Here is a 23,118-nt window from a genome sequence, read left to right as displayed (position 1 = left end):
CGGAACGTTCTACATGACCAAGGATTATATTAGCGAAGCATATGCCGGAAAAGTGAAGCGTCGGTGATGTGGAAGCAATAGCAGCGTTAAAACCTCGATTTGCCCTTCTTTCTTGGTTATCTAGAATTAGAAGAAAGGAAACTTATCGACCTGACTCCATTACACTTTATTGGATATCCACGTGTATTGGAAGTATATGTACATACTTTCGCGTCAGCTATCCCATTTTCAATGCTAATGAATCTAACCCCAGCAAATCTTGTAAGAGTGATTAAAAAAAGCTGCTTCTTTTATTTTCGTTAAAACTTCATGGTATTTTTCTTTAGAATTTTAATTAAATTACGTAAAATACCCCTTAAAGTGGTGAGAAGAAACATTATGAATATTTATGTATATTTCACTTCTAGATTACATGAAATTTTCATACGTTTTCGTAGATTTTCAACTCTCCTGGATTTACATTTAGTCTTGGTCGCGGCTTTATCTTTCTTACATAAACAGAAATTCTTATTTCATTTGGTTCATATGCGAATACACGCCCAATGTTACGTTTCGTCTTCTATCTCTCTCTCTCACTTTCTCTCGTTTTTAATGAAATAGCTGCTGAAGATATGTGACATTTTTCTTGCCTTCAAATTTAAGCACGCGCTTGGCTCAGACTAGGAAGAATTTAGGCGCTTCCCTGCAGGATGCGAAAAACGTCAACAAGCACACAGCCAATAAATCGCGAGATGTAAATGTATTCAATAAGCGCGTGCTTCTAGCCATTTGCTTAGGAAGTGAAATATATACAGCTTGCGGAGCTCATTTCGACTTCGACCAAGCACACCCTGCCGTATTAACTACGTTATGGCTGACAAGCATGGCAAAAGTAGACGGCAATTTCTTTGAGCCTATTAAGTTCTCCCTGCAAACTGCCCACCACAGCAACGAGCTGAGTTGGAGATTATATATATATATATATATATATATATATATATATATATATATATATATATATATATATATATATATACATACATACATATAGTCCCTTTTGCGCCTGCAAGAGCCAACTCAAGGATGAGGAACATTAATTAAAGCGTTTCCAATGTGATGTCTGCTCTGTCTATGCCTTTGAGCAACTCGCCTTTTAAAAGCTAATCTTCCTCTCTCTTTTCTCTCCCTCTCTCTTATCATTATTTTTTACGAGCATTATTAGCACGAATAACCGGAAGGCTCTTTGTGCGCTTATCTTTAATACAGTAGAATCAACATTGAAAGCACTATTATAACAGATGGAAAGGCTTTATTGTGCAGAGAGCAGATATGGGAGCGAGTCAGGAATGTACGTGTACGGGTATATACACATGACAAAGCAATTTAGTCTAGTTGGGAAGGATTGTCTCTCTTGCATATCATATTAGCCGTGTCTAGTCTTACGCGCGTCTGCTACAACACCTTACGCTTAGGCTTTTGCGATACATTGTTGAGGTATATGATAAGGCTTCCATCAATTTTCAGGCATCGAGATAAGTGAATTCACCATCAAGCTTCGGATAAGGATTTCTTTTTTTTCTTATTATTAAATGAATATACTACTGGAGAATAAGAGCTTACTATCGATCCCTCGTCCCTCCTTGAATTGTATAAGCAGGATGAGGTTTAATCTTGATGTCGCGTGGAATAATACTTCAAGCTAAAAAATCGCTTTTCAAAACTTTCGCCTCATGGTTACAGATGTGATACCGTTGTTTTTTAACCAAGTTCTGCATGAAAATGTAAAGATCATCTGCATAATTGTTCAATTACTCTCGAATTATTCAACGATGATTTCCAAACGTTAATAAGTTATGAATCTCAATGTGCCAAACAAAAAAAAAATTGAATAGCAGCATGCATAATGAGCGTGTCAATGCACAAGAATTTTAAATCAGCCTCTTGACTTTTCTCGCGTTTAATTTATTCAGCGTATACCGCAATGTTTGCGCGTCTTTCTTTCTCCTCGAGCTACTGATAACGCAACTTGCATGCGAATCTTGGTAAACCTTGATTTGTCTTGTTTTCGACCCCTGCGGCTGCATCGTTAAAGTAAAAATTATTGTAAAGTCATTTGCTAGTCGTCTAATCGATAACAGATTTTAGCGACATAAACTGTGAATATTTTATTAAGCACAGCAATTATTTCTATATACTCATATAACTTAAGTGTCCTCTCGAAATTGAACCTTAAGGGTCACGTCCTCTATAGGAAGGACTTTTACATACAGAGTCAAATACGTCCTTTCAATGAATAGGTATTCGTCTGGAAGGAACAAACGGAGAAACAGTTGAGTTAAATAGGGCAGACAAAATTGTTTTTTTGTCACGCACATTGGGATTTGCGATATTGTATTGTACTTTTTTTTAAATATCAGTATATTTGCACAACTAATATTTTTTGTCATTTTGAACTAGATTGTTTTCAAGTTTCAAAAATTACGCTTAATATAAAAAATTTTTAATTGAATTATTTTTCTACTTAACAGAGAGTGCTAGCAAGCGAAATTCTCTGCTTCACACAAATATACATATATTATTACGCAGTTTTATAAAATTTAACTTCATTTTAATACTATAAGCAAAATTAAAAAAAAACGCTTACAAATGCTGCCTTATCCAAGCAAAAAAGTATGAGTAGTTTTCTGGGACGAAAACGGCATAAATTTCATATGATAGAACAATTGCATTTCAAAGATGACAATTGTCCGATAGTATTGTTACAATCAAAGAAATTGACAGCAAATTAAAAGGCCTAATTAAAGAAAATTATAGTGATGAATTTTCATTAGTTTCGTTCAGTTGCGAAACATAGAACTTTATTATTCTGCTTCGAAACTATACAACAGGCGATGCGTCAAACATTGCCTGCACGCTTCCCGACATTGAAACAATCGCATTACACATGAAATATATAAGACTCTGTCTGTCTGTCTGTCTGTCTGTCTGTCTCTCTCTCTCTCTCTCTGTCTATCTCCTAGAGTTGCGCGCTTGAGTTAATTCAGCAAACTATCGTAAACTTTTAAAACCCATATAAGGTGCGTCGAATATCAGACAGCTATTACGTAATTAACATATCTATAAAGTTCCAGTGTATGCGCGTACACGTTTTGCGCATAAGTACGCCTGTCGTTACAAGAGAGAGAGCGAGAGAGAGCGAGAGAGAGAGAGAAATCCGAAACTTTATACGAGCGACAAGGGTATTATTTCATCACCTAGTCCGGTAATTACCGATGAGGAGGAGGATGGCATGTGAAGGACGCAGGTAGTGAATTCGAAGGTCGAGTACAATTGACTTGCCCTGTGTAATTTTTCATGGTCTCTCTTTCTCCATTTGCACTAATGACGCAAGAACGTATCTGTTGCCCGATTTCCTTGCTGTTTCGCGACCTTCTTCGCTGGGCAATTTCGTATTATAAGAATCGATCACGACAGTGAGAGCATTGCGAACTTTTGTTTTTTTATTGTTTGACTTGTGCGGGTTGCAAGCGATTCATTTTTTACGTAGGACGTTCAACAACTTTTACGATTGGATTTTTTTCAGCTTTTTAGGATGGCTTGTCTTTTTTGAAGATGCAATATCAATCTGTTCCAATCTATTCTATTATTTTTTATTTAAGGCGGACAGCTACGATCTGGATTTCACTGCTTTGAATTTTTTTTTTGCTGCTTTTCATTCCTGATCAACTTACGCTTTATTAAAAATTATTGTTTTATCACACAATTAATCAAACTACCGAAGCTCAATCAAAAAGAAAATATTGCAAACATCAGTCACACGGCTACATATTCCTTACAATAGAATTATGTGGCTTTCATTGCTTACAGTCGAGATATACGACATGAGAGAGTGTGTAGCGTCAGGATACATTTTTCAAGTTTCTTAAGCCAACATTATTATGTTTCTTCATTAAATTGAAAGCGTTTTTCACGGACAAGTGAAATGAGATAACCAGATCCGCGTATATATGAAGGATTATGTTATAGCTGAGTAGCAACATGAAAGTGCAGCGATTAGCAGCTTGGCGGAGAATAAATAATAATCCTTTGAAGTATATATGCATTTTTGTACTCCTCAAGGTTTACACTCGGTGTGTTTACTCGATGAAATTGTGCTAAAAGGACAGACTATCTCAGAGCAGCGGCACGAGAATTAATAGAACGACGAAAAAGCAAGATAAGATTTCAATCTCACTTAGAAGTGAAAAAGATTCTTTTTCGAAATCTCCGCATCGACCTCATTTCAAGCGCGTGCAATATGTTTAACGACATTATGGCGTGCATAGAGGCGCAAACAGAAAAAAGAAAATTTCGTACGCCACGGTATTGTGAAGAATTTGCGCCCGCTGAGAATGTTCTCTGTGGCTGTGAGCATCAAAGCATACATTTGTCTTTTGCGCGCCGGTAACGCCAAGCGTGCGTATGCATCTTCGATGGAGTGTCGTGTGTGCATCCGATATTCTCATGCAGGCAGCGAGGTTGTTACGTTCTCGGCGCACGCGATATCTCATTGTCACGAACGGAACTCTAAAAAGAACTAGAAAAGCGTGTGTGTATGTACGTGTGCGAGGGAGAGAGAAAGAGAAAGAAAAGAATTATTTTGTGAATTTTTCCGATACAACATTGTACCCCTAAATTGCAATTGCAATATTGTTTTTAGATACCGCATTGTACCCGTAAACTGCATTTGCAATTGTCGATATGCTTTTGATACATTGATGCGGGCTTACTCAACGATAGTTTCTTTTGTTATATTACGCTGTTTTATAGATTCTTTATGATATGCGCGTTTGCAGTGAAACCATTTTTTAGTACTTATTCACGTAATAAATTCTGTATACATCTGTGCTTACATTCGAGCAAGTTTTATAACTGTTAGTTATAATGCTTTCTAAACTAGTCTGATGTATTTTCATTTCTTGATTTAGACTATAAAAGTTTTTAGGTCATTGGAATACTTATATAAGTAATTAAGTTATGAACAATTTTAAAAGAATAAAATTTAGATCTAAGAAAAATTATTTATCTGAAAATATCCGGAAATCTAATGATATGCATTGAGAAAAAATTGTGTAATCATTAGGCAATCCGGCTGCGTTAATTTAACCTAATGAGACAAATTGAATAATGATAGGCATCCTCACCCTCCGATAGAAAATGGTGTGTGTGTGTGTGTGTGTGTGTGTGTGTGTTGGAGAGTTTCTATTCTTAGAATGTAGTTGACGTGAACAGGAGTGTAGAATATGAAAGTACAGTTCAAGAGTGATAAGAAAATCAGATTAAGGTATACGAGGAATGGCTTATAAGACTATATTTATCGAAGGAAAAAATATGCATGAGCATTAGGTACCCGGATGGGAATGATTACTCATTTTTCCTTAATGACGAATGATGACACATTGTCGTGCTGCGATTTATCTGTATTATAACAGTCATGGTTTTGCATAAACAGTCGAGTGAAGTTCCTGTTGAAAATAAACCTCGAAACAATACAATCACAAAAACGTTATCACGGTTCAATTTATTTTTCAAATAAGAAAGTTGTTTATGAATTTCTTTCAAACTGTTGATAATATTCACATCTGTATTTGCATTTTGGATATTATTCATGCCACATTCATTTTTCATTTTTTCATAATTAGAAAGTATATTTTTTTAATTACAATTTTGTTTATCGTAGTTAGAAAAGAAAGTAAATCACGGGTAAATATTTCTTTTGTCGGTGTTAATAGATGATAGTTATATTTTCAATATTTATATGAAATGAAATCGAATTAGTCCATAAGCTCGTATCAGATTACATATTCATTATATTTCAAATAATCGTTTCTGATTATAACCGTCCAAAATCACGATCATTATGAAAAATTCTGCACATCACCTACCGACATAATTTAAAAATCCCATTCAGGGTACATAAATTTCGTTTGAAAAGTAGTAAAATAAAAGTAAGTACCTGACAACTACTTATAGAGTAAACACAAACTCGAGCGAAAATGTAAGTGAAATTTTAATGAATACATGCAGCAAGCTTGTTAGTTAACAACACAAAACGAGAGCAAAAGCTTTTGTTGGCAAAGAAAAACTTTGGCACAATCTGCGAGTATAAGTTTCTTGCGCCAAAACTTTGAAGCCAGCGATTCGTCGGTAAAAAAAAACGGCAGTTTTGATCCCGAGGAGCTACAAATAAATCTTTTCTTGTATGCGTTTGATTTGACCGTGTACACAAATTATTTTCTGTAGAAAGTCACTTAGAAATAATGTGTGTAAACACACACACATATTTTATATATATAATAATATACATAATTAACAGGTACGTCTTCAATTTTTCCTTTGTTTGAACATTTTTAACAACTGAATTGTTTCTGTAAAATTCTGCGTCAGAATTGTTTGTACACGTGGTTATAAAAAGTCGTGGAAATTCTCACATTCTAATATAACAGAAGTTCATGATATACGTAAAATATTATCACTTCACAAAACATACGAAATTTCCGAAACGGAAAATTATTTTCCAGAAAGTAGAAAAATGTTGACGATAACATTCTACTTCTGTTTCATTAAAGCTTGGATGACCTTTATACAACGTAAAATGTATTCGTGTATACATATGGTATAATACTAGTATAGTCATTAACGTCGCAGATGTTGCCTTTACAACCCAAGTGCTCATTATAGCTGCAGTGTCATAAAACTGGCGCGCACGAAACACCCTTTTTATCCTCGAATTTTACACTCGAAATATCAAATTACCCTTTCGTCATAATTGTTAAATCGGAGGGTATACACACACACACCACACGCGTGCACACACACACACACACACACACACATACATTTGCTGCAAATATGCATTTTGTTAAATAGTATGCTTCGTGCGCTTGACAGTTTTCACGGCCGCTTTGAAGATGCAGTGCGAAACAAAGAGAGAAAGCTGAATGAGACTTTTATCGCGGTTATAAATCTAAAAATTCAGTAGAAAAGTCATACTTCCGGTTTCACGAAACAAGTTAAAATTACGTCGACGGCGTTGTATTGATTCTGTCATCGTGCATGCCGAGAAAAGTAGATAGGCAGTATATGGCAATGGAGAATGATGGGGACATATAAACTTCAAGTCGTCACGATCGTAATGCGTGGCAATCCAAAACGCCGTGACAATACATTGCGAGAGCAGAAAAAAGGACGATACTCTGTTTTTCTCGCTAACACACATGGGTTGACCCATATATAGAGATCGGGGACGGTCTCTTTGTATTGCGTCGCGTGTGTACCCTAAAGCGACAAATATTCGATGGGGATTGGGCTTCTTCTGACGTTTGTTGAATATAAATGTGTGTGAGTGCGTATTCCATTAGTATAAAATTGTGACTTTTGTATTGTTATTTCATAATAATAAAAATAAGTATATGTTTCCTATTGATGTGTCACTCGCGCCAATTGGCGGAAAGGAGTGTACCGACGAAAAGGGAAAGAAATGCTCGACAGAGCGTTAAGATTAAAAGTGAGATTGACGTTGATAATGTAAAACAAAAATTGGCGTCGCTTATAAATACTCGGTCGATTCTGCACGTTATCGCACTTTTATTCTGTGACTGCTCGTGGCAACGTCAAGCTCTGACGTGGAGTGTACGTGCCAAATATTTGGCCAACTCTGAACAAAGCCTCATCGTTTGCTAGTACAGACGCGAGCAAAGCTAAATCAGCCATGGGTTGCCAAATTACTTGTGCTTTGATTCTACTTTCTGGGGTCGTTCTCAGTGTTGTAAACGGAGGTAAGTTATCTTCTTCTTCTAAATTAAGAATGGAAAGACACTTATATACTGATTTTACTGATTAAAGTACATAACTCTTGTACCACACCGGACGGAAGACGAGGTGACTGCCTTAATTTGAGACAGTGTCCAGAGCTGATAACTCATCTGTCAGCTATTGATCGTAGTCAGGCAGACATCGATTTTGTAAGACAAAGTCAATGTGGTTTCCACGGTCATGACCCATTGGTTTGCTGTGCATCGCCCCATATTTCGGCTGTTCCTCTGCAACAAATCAACACCGATAGACCCTCAACGAACAATGGTGCCGACAACAAGAACCCACTTTTGCCGGAGCAGTGTGGTAATCAAGAGGGACAACGCATTTTCGGTGGTCTGAGAACTGACTTGTACGACTATCCTTGGATGGCCCTTCTCGAATACGACACACGTAAGTCCGTTATGAAAAAATCCGTGGAACAATTAGCAGGCACTATTTTTCACGAACGAGGAAACAGTCGTCGCACGCGCACAACTTATTCAAATCATTGTCACGCCATACACAAACGTGTATAAATACTGAGAGTCAATCACTAATGTATAACAGCTGCTCATTTCGATATTCGTTATTGACGTACGAGGCGTTAAAGGTTAACAGTGTGCCCGTCATTCCGCGCTATTCTTTGTAGGTTCGCGATAGTACGTTAATTTTACGATCCAACGCATCACAATGTCGATCATACAAGTCAGGCCAAAGCTTCTAAATTTGCGTCTATTGGATGACTCACGAGGAAAATGTATCCCACCGACGATCGAGCCTTAGGAGATACGTTTGTTTTACGAATACTTATTATCGCGAGATAACACGAAGCGTCATCTTTTCAGCTAATGGCAGAAAACTGATATGCGGTGGAGCTTTGATCAACAACCGCTACGTTATGACCGCAGCTCATTGTCTGAAAGGCCGATCTTTGCCCTCCACCTGGAGATTGAACAGAATACGTCTCGGCGAGTACAACATTGAGACCGCACGTGACTGTATTCCTGACGGAGATACCGGCATGTTTTGCGCCGATCCTCCTGTTGTCGTTGGCATCGAACAGCAAATCGTACACGAGGACTACAATCCGCACAACGGTGATCAACGTTACGATATTGCCTTGCTTCGTCTGTCCCGTGATGTATCATTCACCTCGTTCATCAAACCAATCTGTCTGCCAAGAACTTCCAAGTTGGAGTCGAAATTCCGAGTCGCTGGCTGGGGTAGAACTGAACTTCGCAGCCAGTCTGAGGTGAAGCTTCAAGTCACCGTACCCCTAGTCCAAGCTTTTCAGTGTCATCAAGTTTATCAGCCGTTGGGTATTTTCCTCGGAGATGGTCAGATATGCGCTGGTAACGGGGACGGTAGGGACTCGTGTACTGGTGACTCTGGAGGTCCACTAATGCAACAAAATAGATATCCCAATGGTGATATTCGTTGGAATGCTGTTGGAATCGTATCTTTCGGACCGAAAAATTGTGGTAGAAACGGCATACCTGGCGTTTATACTAAAGTCTATAATTATATGCCCTGGATCTTGAGCAAACTCAGGCGGTGATCTAACTTCTTAAACCCGATTATTTCATACAATCATCGAAAAAAGATTTTGTCAAGTACATATTTATGACGAAATACAAGTATTACAAGATTAATGTGTTTATTGTGTCAAATGTTAGCTACTTCACCAACGTCAATGACTGGTAGAACAATCTATGAAATTGAAAAAAAATAGTTCCATTACAGCAATAAATTTACTATACAAAAACTTAATGTCCTTAAAAGATATTATAGTTGTTTTTTATATAAAATCAATCACAAATCTTTAGAAAATTGTTAAATTATCGTTTTCTTTCTTGAATAACTAATTCCAATCAATTAAAAGTTTGAAAAAAGAAAGATCGAAGCTAAAATTTAAATTGAAGCTTGAAACAACTCCAAATTACTCATAAAATTATACAAAATTAAATGCTCTCTGTGACTCCTTTCTTAAGCTATACATTCCAATTTATAGAAGTAAAAATGAAACATTATCGCCAGGAAAATGAACGAATATGAAAATTTTTAACATACCTATAATCTATTAATTATGTGATTTTATAAGATCATTTTATTACGTCAGTTTGATTAATTTTATACCCTGACATTTCAAACCACTTTGTCGATAACACTTACAATATTATTCAAGAAGAAAATACAATTAGTTCTGTCAACTGGGAAAAACCAGCTGTTCTGGATTAAAAATTTGTTTTGATGAAATGATGAGTGAAGCGGGCAATGAGATTATACAAGAGGCGGGGAAATTTTCGATGTATAAATTATTGCAGCATGGCTCTGTAGAAAGTTCCGCTCGGAAAAATCCATTATATGTCTGTCATGAATCAAGAGCAAACTTGCTCATACAACGTTTTCGCGAGACAAGTAGCTGAGTTGTTTCTGATCCGAATTGATAGTGTAACAAATGACGAGGTAGAGATTTGTGATTTTCATTTATTTACAGCGAAAAAATTGTAGCTTCATGACAAGCATTCCTGTTTCGTTAAAAAATTAAATAGCTTTGTTCATCCACGAATATCAAGTCATAAAAGATAAGATCCAATTGGATGAAATTGAGCAAGCTATACAAACTCAGCTTATAGCCATACAGTGATATCATTGGGTTCTAACCTTTTCGATTATCCTACACAATCTAGATACACGTATTTTCACAAAAGCCGGTATAATTAATAACATTTTTAAGCTCATCTAAACATTACAAAACAATCAATAGGTGCCATTTTAAAACAGCGCGAAAAAGGCGCAAGTTGTATGTTGCGGAAAACGTATAAATGCACTTGTATCTATTAGGATTTGATGGTGAGTGCATCGTCGCGGAAAGGTCGCTTGAGAGTTTGCGCGTCTGGCTGCCGACGTCTGTGGGCACACGTCAGAGACAGCGGGGACGGCGGCGTCGCGACGACGATGACGACGACGCCGATGGCGACGACCTTGAACCTCCTCTATACGCGCGAGGCAATTTTTGTGGCGCGACGAACTATATAGGAAGGCCACGGTCAAGCGAAAACGATCGATCACCGATTGACGTTATGGCGACACTCGCTTCCGTCAGTCATGAGCTTTATCTGCGTTATTAGCTCGTCGCTTGCTTGTATTCCGAAGAAGCACTCTTTTTTGGTTTTTTATATGGATTTGATAGCTGGAAGTTGTGACTGGATGGGCACTTATGTTTCAATTGGTTTTAATACAAATAACCCTCGTATATCTTTTGTAGTATAGAAAACATGATTTTATTGAACCTCATACTTATACTTCTCTCTTTTTTCTTTCTTTCTCCTTACATTTCAGACCTTACATTAATTGTCTCTCATCATTTGCTTCGTATGGCTAAGTAATAAACCTCTAGAGTCCTATCAAAGTTTCACAACACTTCCAAAGAATATCCCACTGAATTATACATCCCCATTTCAAAATTAACGAATGGGGAAAAAAGACGTTTAGCTTCGTATACGTACTCTTTGTAGGAAAAACCTTCACATCATGGGAAATGTCAATAGCTGGTACTATGTTCTTTGATGCTAGAGTATATAGAAAAAATATAGCAAAATAATAATAATAATAATAATAATTTCCAATACAATCGTATATCGTAATCAAGTGCTCTTAGCGTCATATGAATACGACATGTCTGCGTCCCGCGCGAGTGCTTTACCCTTTCACGAGAGAAAAAAGTATGTCGAATTGATAAAAGACAAAGCTGCAGATGATCGTAGAGCAAATACTTTTAAGCGCCAGGTTAGTATTTGCATATCTCGAGTGTAAGTTCTCCAAGCGTTCGCTATCCGTGGAAAATAATAATATGGCACGGAAGGCAGAGATTGGATGCGATTCAGCTAGCGTAGAACACGCTACACTCGAAATTGTCTTTTTCTCTGCCGATCGATAGAAACAAAAGGAAAGTACATACGCAGAGGTGATCTCGAATGAAAATAAGTGGAGTAAGGAGAGAAGGCGAGAAGTCATATAAGGAAAGGTCGAACTAATATTTTTGTTGTTGAATCTTTTGTCTTATTCAAGAGGCTACTATGCCTTTCGACTCACTATCTTCTCGTGCTTTTCGCTTGGATGGAGCTTACATTTGACTTCCGATGATATACACATCGTCTGTTATTTTTTGTGCGCGTTCTCAATTTTATTTTAGTTTCACTCGATCATGTACAGAAACACTACAGTTTTTTCTCACTGTTCTTTTTTGTTTCGCATGATCGAGCGAATAGGTAATTTTCGAGAGTGAATTGGACGAGCTGTTTCGAGATGATTTATTAAAGATCAGATTGGAAACAATTGCAAAACAGTATCCAGATTTCTTATAGCTCACTTAGTGAATCTAATATTTCTCACTCTTTCTTATTTCGATGCTGTCAGTGAAAGCCCTCGGAAATGTCATGCAATTTATTCACTGTGTTTCCTTCGTATTTCATCCTTCTCTCATCGTGAAATCCTTGGGTCACTCTATTTCCGAGGCTTACTAAGCGTTTTCAGTGAATTTACGCTACATGCAACTTCTTGTATCTTTACACGATATTAAAAAAATATTTATCAATTACAATTGTAAGTAAAAGAGGAATATTTCAGTCCAGTGGTAATTCTGTCAAAGAAATAACACAAATCTTAGTTTATGTTTCACAAAATGTTCATTTGGAAGTTAATTAACATAATTTAACAGTATACGATTACAGCATTTTCGTTTTACTAAACATGACCGGGTAATGTTTATCACTCGCTTAATTAAATTGGACAATTAATTAATTTCCCTAGCTTCTTGACATTCAGGAAGTCCAAGCGAGTTTCAATCAAACGTCATATTATATTGAAACAATTAATTTTAATATAACCGGTATGTCCATCAAACAGTAAAGTCAGAAATAAATTATCTTCAATAATTGCAAAGATAATGATTGCTATTACCAAAATGATCTACACATGAACATCGGAAGGAATAGATGGGTACAGTCGAGTGACGCAAGCCAGTTAGAGTCGCATCTGTTGAGGTCTGTGGGAAAAGGAAATTGGGTTGGTGCTCTGCCTGCTTGCATACGTACAAGTAGTTGGCACGCTGCCCATCGCGTTGACCTTGCACTTGCCACGTAAAGAGCCGGCGCCCTGCTACTATCAGTATGCATGCTCTCTCTAGCGGTATGAGCCTGAGAGGGTCACGGTCAATGTAACTTTTCTCCCTCGCGGGTTGCTGCGCTATCTGTGACGCTCGCCCATGCGTAATGTGTGCATGCGTGTGTGTGATTCTTGTACTATATATTTCATTACTCAGCATGTCTGCGCCTGCTTCGTAAATCATTTGAAGCTTCGGATACTTTATTTTTCTGCTATTTTCCTTTGATTCTTTCGTACATATCGATGGAGTGAGTTTTCCATGTTACACAAGTTACTGCAATGGAAATACAAAAAAATTTTCAAGATTTTTAACTCCCTTCACTTCTTACAGAAAATCAGTTTATCAGTCTTTCAAGTTCTGTTTCCCTAGATTTTTGTATTACAATATAACTTTCTCAGCAGTTTCTTGTTATTTGTCGATAATATTAATACAAATATCAAATAACGAGAAGCATCCAGAAGAGAAATTAAATCTATATGACTTTTTCGCAATTTTACTCCAACATGGCATCCCAATAAACTCCAACTATATTAGAGTGAAATTAATTTTAACTATATTTCCTATATACTATTATTATTATCTGTATTTACTCAAGTTATATTCAAAGCTATATTCTTCAAAGAAATTTAGGTGGAGTTGTCTGAGCTAAGTGAAGATTATTCTGAGGAGTTACATGGTCTCAAAGGATTATACAGTTTGTTTGGTGACAAAAGACTCATTCAAGATTAAAATCTATCTGAGCTATAAATAAATCCAATAATTACAGTTATCCAATTTTTATAACCCGTTAGATATATTTTTAGGTGTTAATTTTAGAAGCATCAGAGGCTTCTGACATGATTGTCAATAAAAGCATGTTCATCGCAGCATCTCATGTGGTCTACAATACTATACATAAAAATACGGTTTATAATGCAACTTTTAATAATAATTTTAAGCCAAAAGAGGAGCATCTCTTTAAAACTAAATTTAAAAATGTAGCTCTTCAAGTCGTATAGTCTGACATCTTAAAAGTGAAAACTGTAATTACCCTCTGTTCATAATACAAATGGTGGATTTATAAATTTTTACATTTAATCGCAATTTTGCAAGTCGTAGTAATTAGTATAATCGGTGCTATTGTTTGTTCTATTATAGGAATAGTATTCAAAATGACTATGACATTCAAAAATTTTTTTTATATTCAAAAGTTTTGGTATTCGGTTCGGTATTCGTATAATTATATATTGGTTGTTATAACAAATTATGATTTATAGTAAGTAACTGGTACTAATTTAGTAGGTATGGCGTGTTAATATATATTTAAAATTTGAATCGTACTTTGCAAATATACGTTTAGAAGAAATGATCAAGAAAGAATTGATCCTTCATTTTAAAAATAAAAAATACTACTACATGAAAGGGCATAATTAGTAATTCTCTTAGTTGAATTTTTTATATTTATTTAAAAACAACTTTGTGAAAATATATGTTTTATATTCACTTTCAACACGTATATGTAAATTAATTTCAAAATGCCATTTAGATCTTATCTTTGCACTAACCCATAAATGTAAGTGCTTGCTAAAAATTTTAGTTTATTGGGATGTTATTGTGATACAACGTACAGTTTAACGTAAATTTTGCGTATCGTAATCTTAAGTATTACGTTTGAAAAATACACTGTATTAATGATGGCAGTTTAATATTCAGTTCAAGGTGTTTCTTTTTCATGGTCTTCCATGCGTTACATTGTAGATGAAACAACTGATATAGAAAAATATCAACGAACGTTGGATCATCCTTCAAGAACAATGTGTTAGAACTTTGAAGTTAATACCAATGATATGTGCTTAATATGGCATCATAAATATTAAAGAAAACTGAAACAGTAACAAAAAAGAAATAAAAAAATTTTGAAAAATAGAAACAATCGAAGAAAATAACGTTAAAACAACATAAATGATGATTTTTGATTCTACGTTAATAATTTATACTCAAAGAATAAAAACATTAATGAGAAAAAAAAACAATAAAATAAATAAGTTAGTGTTGATTTAATTGATATAATGTAGTAGCATAAATAAATTATTTGCACGCAATGAATACATTACCGAAAAAAAAGAGAATTTTATTCTTTGTAACTGCCAGCCTCATTAGTCATGCCACGCTTCCCTGAGTGATATGCCGAATAGTAGCATTTACAAGTCGGGTAGTCCGCTTGGTCTGTGGATGCGCGATACCTGCGAAATTGACCCACCGGGCACGCGCAGCGTAGTTCGCCCTGTTGAACCCTCATGAGACCAGTAGCGCACGAGAAACTTATATACACGACTGAATTACCGACATCAATTTCAATACCGGAGTAAGTGTGCGTGTGTGTGTGTGTGTGTGTGTGTGTGTGTGTGTGTGTGTGTGTGTGCGCGCGCGCGCGTGCGTGTAGATATATAGAATTTGCAGATGAGCAAAATTCACAGCGCCTCACCAATTGGATCCATACACTTTGCCTTGCAGACAACCATTCTGACCTCTAATGGGTACTAACGCACTGACACATTATGTCGCCTGATCCGATGATTATTTCAACGCATACTATTTGTCTATTGATGGCGCTTCTGAAGAAATATAATAGAAATGGACGAGAGAGATAAATGTGATATTCATCTTTTGTTGTGATAAAAATTAGTTTTATGATGTAATTTGAGGTCGTCACGTGGCTATAAACATATAAGTATCAGTTCGTGAAATCAAGTCGAGTCAACGACCAGTAAACTCAACCTCTGCAGTCAAGTGAAAAATAAACGAAAAGCTAATCATTATACGAAGAGAGCACGTGTCAAACAATTTGACTATGTGATATAGCACCCGTATAACAAGGCTCACGTGGAAAGGTCTTTCGGAAGTGGAAGGCAAGTGAAAAAAGCAACTGTAGTAGTCTTATCGATCAATCGACATAGGCGATGATGCTACCGCCCCCGCAACGCGTTTCAGCCGTATAGTATACTTCGATCGATGAAATACTCTAGTGCCCAATGGAAGCGATCGTTTCGGCCTTCCTAATTGCCATGGCACGCACACAGATGGTGAATGCGTATAGCCCTAAGCTTGGATTTTGTAAGCGTCTAATTGAAAGTGTGCAACTAGGATTGACCCGAGGAATTCGCGTATTCGGCTTGATTACTATCCGCCCACGGATGTACGTATAACGTTCTTGCAGAGTTCCACAGAATTATAATTGGGCGATGGGTTTTTACAAAATATTGTTTCAGGAGTGACATGAAAAAAAAGAGTTCATTGCCAAGTCCGTGACGAACTCTAGAATATTTTCGCTTTCTGTTTTCACGAAGCGTGACAGTGTTTAATCAAGCGCGGTGTGCTGCGTACTTTATTCAAATGTTGAAAAAGCTTGGCTGCCTCGTATCCGAATGGGATTCCCTCGTGGGAGATACGTTCTTTTCCCTTGAATTTCACAGTATGACTCGAGCGCTGTTATTTTTTTCCATATCACTTTCTTTAAATGTCTCCTCGTTCATCGCGTGACAGGCAAATTGATGAACGAACACCCAAGTCTCTGGAGCGAAGTATATATCCTAGCGATGAAGCAGCAGTAGGCACAATCATTTTTAGTCAGGCATAGTTCAAGCAATCACAGTAGCTCAGATGTCTGTGATCATCATGAAATTCCAGAATGAAGGTCGCCCCTAAAGTAAAATATGATAAACTTTAGCCATTCCATTTGCCAGTTTAATTGAACGCGAAGGTTGAAATTGCGAGAAATTATCGTAAAAAATCAAAGGGCTCTCGTTAAGTCAGCCGTGCACATATTATCGTGCTAGGCGGTGGATAAAGAGACGTAAGAAGATACTGATTGTTAACCACGAGACGGAGGGTCGGAGGTTTGAAGAATCCAATCGTCCAATACGCAGATGGCGGCGATTATTCGTTTGAAGAGATTGCTGTACACGACGGCGGAGCTCAGCGGCGAGCAAAGACCTGTCCTCGAAATCGATCGAATTCTCTTAGGAAAGGAAAAGACTGAAGTGCCAAGCAGCTCGGAGGTTATCGACCACACGCTCGGTCGAGCGGCTGCTTATATATCGAATGTTTGCGACTCGTTGCGCATCGCTGATAAAGCTGCCAGGGGAGACAGAGACCGAGTCACCTTAATGGAAACGTAAAAGGAAGTCGATATTGGCTTCACAGTATTTACGCTTCGTGACAAATCTCGCCGCTCTCTCTGCCTGCACTCGACTATGTATGCGCGCCAACAAGGAGCCGAGCTTGTAAGTACGGTATTAGTTGAAAGCTCTTTTGGAATAAGTTTTATCTCCACACTGTTTCGATGTTTTATTGAATAGTGCTGTTAAAACTTTTCAAACTGTCCTGGACGATCGAATAATTGTTGAATAATTACGGAATTTACAATGAGTACAGATAGATGCAATAGCTATCAATAAGAGAATAAGAAATTAAATGGAATTAACCTGTGTAATTGAAGAATTCAACGCTCAATACAATTATTCAGTTTATCTATACAATTGGTTAATTTTACGATGACTAGCGAAGCATTTGGCATCGCTTTAGGTCTCTCATTAAAAAAGCCCGTACGCGGTGTTCGCGTCCGTCGGCGTCGCCAACGATAAGTAGCAATTAATTAGACGAAGTTTCTAAACAACAGAGAATGCTACGCCGTATGGGAATCACGCGAAACAGCTTAATTAGCAACAAAATAAATGAGACGATTTATACGCGCACATGCGCAGTACGACATTAGTTGAAAACTCTTGCTTTCAACTTTCACACACATTGGAAAAGTTACGTTGTGCAAAGTTTTCTTTTCCGTCGTATTTTCCGGTAATAGGAGCACTCCGGATTAACAGAAACAGCTATATGCTAGAAATTCTTACTTTTCTTTTTGCATAGAAAGCAAGAGAGAGAGAGAGAGAGAGAGAGACAGACAGACAGAGACAGAAAGAGAGAGAAAGAGAGAGGAAGAATCTTATTAGGTTCGATTGGAGTCTTTCGACAGCAATATAATAAAACTATCGTACATGAAGTCTTCCGGATCCAATTAAGAATTTGCCATCTCCAGCAGTCGTAGCTGCTTTCCACAGGAATTTCCGTAACATATTTAATGGCGTATGGTATCATGAACATCTGTGAAAGCGCGCTGTGGCGTCTTGGAATTTCCGGAATGAAATTAGAACTTTTTTCGTTGCCCGGGAATCTGATGTTTCGAGACAGTTAAGAAGTTATAACTTGAAATCCCAAATAAATGTTTGAAAGGCTTTTTTTTCAAGAATGTTCAACATTGTATCCTTTCTTTACCTGACGAAGTTGCTTGTGACATTCTAATTAAAAGTAGCTTATAGGCGACTGTTTTGTACACACATTTTACGAAATGCTTGGTCAACGAATATTTTTCAGTGATATTTTCTTGATGTAAAACTTGTTGTCTTTCAATGAATGTAAAATAATTCCACATCGCAAATGGGTGAGGCCGAGAAACTTGCAAGTGGTCGAGTGAACCCACTCTACGTTCGCTGTTGAGTTTTAAGCGGCCATTGAAAAGCAAACTAAGAGACTCCGCAACCGTGACACGAAGTTAATACTTATACATGAATGAATCGTAAATGTGTATTTAAAAAATAAATAATGTCGTATAAAAAACTTATTACAAATATTTTAATCTCAAGAAATACTTAACATACTGCTGCGCTGTGTAATGAACATTTAATAAACTGATTTTTCAACATTTGATAGCATTATGAGTTTATTAACATTTGACACTCCGGTGACGTGATTTAAGTTGAAAAGGACAATTTCGTTTGCGTTTTGTCCATTTATCAACGAATTTTGAATTCTTAGGAAGCAATACACATAAAATTGATAATTAACGTACGTTTAAAAAGTAATTTTTCTATAATTTATGGTAACTAGGTTAGTTGTTAATTAAATATTAATTAAATTTACATAAGTTCTACAGTAATAATCGATGACTGAGCCACAAAGACAACCTGTCGCTAGCGCCCTCTGAAAACGAATTCCAAGTCTCACCGCACGCAAGTTTTTTCATGCCACGTCACACGCATCGATCTCTACATCTTAATCATGATTAAAGTGTCTGCAATGTATATGTTTATTTGAAATTTTAGTCTGACCAACTCATTGTTGCGCGATACAGCGATCTTGGAAAATTTCCAAGTCTTTCAGTTGGAATAGCAAAAATCGCATCTCCCAATAGCAATACAGCTTTCAAGGGCCAACGCCCTCCCGACACGGCACGGAATGTGCGATTGGAGCTTCGATTACTTCGAGATTTAGCGCGAAAAACTCGTTATTCTTCCATCACTGTACTGGTAAACAGTGTATTGAGCAATAAACTAGAGCGTATCAAGGGCTGCGGCGAGGCCTCTGAAATTTAACACAAAACGCATAAGTCGCACATATGATAATTGATATTAAGGCAATCTGGTGGCTACATATAATTTTGAATATCGATAACACTAGACCAATGCGTATCGCGTTTCAAGTTCAGGCATAAAATTAGTATTCTTTATCAATTCAAACACTATCCAATTACTGATATCGCAATTTACAGAACTCTCGCTTTATCCTAATCGCTGTCCAATTGTATAGTTCTAGCTTGTAATATAAATAATAATAAGAACCAAACAAGAGCACAATGAACATTAGACAATGAACTCTAACGTTAGTCAATTCGCAATATTTTCTAAATGAATAATTTGATTTTGTAATATGCTACTGACAGCGTTATTTTTATGCGTGAAGCGATCTCTTTTGTAAAAATTACTCGATTGACAATGCGTCGGCTTATAAAGAATATCACGTAAAATAGCATTTAGGTTTTTATCAAAGATAGCTCGTAAACTATTTTGAAGATTTGTTATTAAGTTCGGTAATAAATTTCATTGCATTATTTATTTACTAAAATGCAAACCTTGAGATTCTCCTTATTGAAAGCGTCGAACAAAATATACGAAGAAGATTATATCGTCAACTACGTTTACACATGCGGAACATGGATACATAAAAGCCTCACTTGGTTTTACGAGAAGCACGATCGATCCCCGTATGTATCGTAAGCGTTCGCCGTCCGCACACCGACGGATGTAACTCTGGAATTTCGAAAATCCGTCCAACTATTCTAAACCCGCGGGATCGCTCTGAAAAATCCAAATTACTCCTGGCTCCAAAGACCAGGGAGCACTACGAATGAATTTTATTTGGCTATCTCTTACGAAAATGTAGTTTAGCCAATTTTCTTGCGGCCTACCCAAGCCGACAAAGGAGTCCCGCGGCGAGCGCGGGCAGCGTGTATAAGTTTTCGCTCGTTGAATCCGAAAGCGAGTAATTTGGGGTTCGCTTGCTTGAGAGTTCCAGGTGATTTGGCTTCATGCCAATCGAGATTCCGCTGTTCTTCCCTTTCGTCCCCGGCCGTTTCGTTGTTTTCCTTCGCTTTGCCGCGAGATCAAGTATTTTCCCCGCGAAGCCGCGGTTGCTGTGGATATAGCACCTACTTTAAGTGGAAAAGGGATAGCAGCCCGATGACTGATGTACGGTAAGTACCGTATCGTACTTTTTATTCCACTTGCTGTGGCGTAATTCAATTTTCTCGGCACTACCCATCGGAAAGTATGCAGGAAAGCCGTTCTCTTGAATAGAAAAACAAGGTATGAGGCTTCGAGCCCTTAACCATTGAAAAAATTTCTATCGTTTGCACAACATTCCACGCCGAATATATCTTTCATTACCAAGCAACTACCAATGTCGTACCAATGTAAAGTAAAACATCGGAATGCCAGTGTCAAGGACTGTCGATTTCATATGTAGCTCGTTAAGAGGATTATGTTACATCGATCGCGTCGGCAATTTTGCAATATGGGAAGAAAATAGCCTAGACACTGAAAAAAACATACGTATGTACGCAGCCCAAGCTATTTCTTGGTAATCCTCGCGACAGACTAATTAGGCAGGCGTGCAAAATACGCCGCTGAGCTCATTGTTGCCCGCGTCGCACGCGACGAACTTGGAAAAGCTCGATCGTATCGCGCGATCGCTCAATTGACCGAATTGTACTTTCGACGAATCTAAAAGAACAAAAAAACAAAAGGCGAGGTTCTCGAAACGTCCATCCTCGACATCGAAGAAATGCGCGGAGGTCCCTAGCAACGAGTGCGCACATTCTGCCAAGTGCTCGAATAAAAACACACGAGATTACAGAAAGCAGGAGGGAGGTAATAAGTCGCTTGCTCGAGCGCAGAAGCCAAGGCGCGTGTCATGTATCCGGTGTCGTCCTTAGCACAGTTGCGCACGACGACAAGGAGAAAAGAGATGCATCGATAGACTCTCTGCAAAGGTTCCCGCTTTATTTATCAAATGGCTTTTTCATCTTCGTCGTCGGTTCGTGCGGCAGGAGCACGGGCAAAATCTAGTTCAGGGTTGACGAGGAAAGAGAAAGTGTTTCTGCGCTTCAGCCCTCCACGGTGTGCTTAGACAGACATGAGGACGCGGGCCATGCGTTCACTGTGTGTGATAAAAAGTTTTCCCTTGGTATACCTTACAACAATATTTGCACACGCGTCGTCGTCGTGTTTGTCGATAATATGGAATCGCGAGGTTATTATTATGTGGCGCAAGGTCGACGTATATAACTATCGGTCTAATGAAGCACCTTTGGCTTTTATGCGCTTCCGATCCATATACGTTCTTTGATTGAGCTCGTGTCGCGCGTTCGCTGTCTTGAGATCGAACCGAGTGGAATGAATAATGTTTGTCACGACATTCGTTCCTATCTCGCTCGTGATTGCAAGAATTTCGAATGTAATAATACTGAACATTGGAGGGCAATCCACGCGAAAAGTCGGAAGGTTCTTCGGTGAATGACGAGCAATTTTTATCACGCATAAATTACCGTGCGATTATTTGCCGTCACGAGAGAAAGCGTCGCGAAAGCCCAAGGTTCGATATCGCAGATATCAAAAGATTGTATTTGCACGCATCTCCCGCGCAAGTGCGTAATATTCATCAAGCGAACGCCTTGCTTCCCGTCGCGATGTTTCTTCTTCATGCTCGCAAATGAGGAGACCTTTTTAAAAAAACCAGGATGAGGTATACCATTCATCTCCGTTGAAACGAGCTTCGTGCGCAACATCCTGACTAACGAGCCACTGCAGCACAGTGCGGGCCCGATTAACAAGTTCTCTCTCTCTCTCTCTCTCTCTCTTTCTGTCCATAATTTAGTACGCAGAAATGCAGAAGAAGATACAAAATAAAGAATCAAGACACACTACATCGCCCCACAAAGTTATCCCTAGTGCAATAATTCATACGCTCCACGTGGCCTACGATTAATCTCTCTCCTCGACTCTCTTGAGAATAATTCAGGTAATTCGCGTCCCTGGCGTAATTGCCGTGCTAGAGCAAGAATTGGTCGGCCGTCGTCGTGGCCAAGAATCGTGCACTCGAGCGACTGAAAAACTGGGAGCGCGTAAAAAACAATCGCCGTTGAGGATTGCGCGAGTGAATAAAGCGATGCGCGTCGATTTCGCGAATCGGGCGAACGGACTTAACGCCTTGTCAATTTATTCATCGGAAAGGGCATAAACTGTGCCTTACCATCTATTTATAGCTCAAACAGTATTTCTTGTACTTGAATGAAAACACTGGAATATAGCTCGCAGTAAACATCTTGTCGGCATGCGCATAAGAAAGCATTTGATCACTCGGCTAACTTTGACCTTCCACGGGCTTATAATCGACCAATGCGCGACTATTATGAAAGCAAACTTGATATCGGCGTGCGCTCTCGGAATAGCATCGAGCCAACAGAATCGAAATCAATTGCCAAGTACGTAAGCTCGCGGATGCTTTCTCCGCTATGTGCACCTCGTGTGCAGACACTGCATTTAACATGCTAAGGGGGGTGCAGTGAGCTCGATCCTGTGGTATGTGTGCATCTGTTATTAGCACACTTGCCATGACCTACATCCCCCCTGCCGTCTTCGTTGCTGTCGTCGTCGTCGTTGCTCAGGAATTCCCATGAATGATAGCCTAAGTAAACACATCTGGCCGATCATTTGCTTAATCGAGCGTTAATTAACGCGCTTTCGTGAAAGTCGTCGTCGTCTCTCTGA

The 23,118-nt window shown here is 38.1% G+C and overlaps 2 protein-coding genes across 2 annotated transcripts in view; one reads left to right on the top strand and one right to left on the bottom strand.

Annotated features, from left to right (window-relative positions):
• Positions 1–23,118, bottom strand: part of LOC131663435 (uncharacterized) — a 63,278-nt gene that overhangs the window by 22,340 nt on the left and 17,820 nt on the right. The window lies entirely within an intron of this gene.
• Positions 7,645–9,373, top strand: LOC131663579 (CLIP domain-containing serine protease HP8). Its single transcript, XM_058934051.1, has 3 exons — positions 7,645–7,796; positions 7,864–8,226; positions 8,661–9,373. The coding sequence occupies exons 1-3, from the start codon at positions 7,730–7,732 to the stop codon at positions 9,371–9,373; spliced, it is 1,143 nt and encodes a 380-aa protein (XP_058790034.1). The 5' UTR covers positions 7,645–7,729.

This window comes from Phymastichus coffea, unplaced genomic scaffold (genome assembly GCF_024137745.1).
Source record: "Phymastichus coffea isolate CEN01 unplaced genomic scaffold, Cenicafe_Pcof_1.1 PCOF00036, whole genome shotgun sequence".
NCBI classification, from domain to species: domain Eukaryota; kingdom Metazoa; phylum Arthropoda; class Insecta; order Hymenoptera; family Eulophidae; genus Phymastichus; species Phymastichus coffea.
Note: the sequence above shows the minus strand (reverse complement) of the source record. Positions and strands in the feature narration are given on the sequence as shown.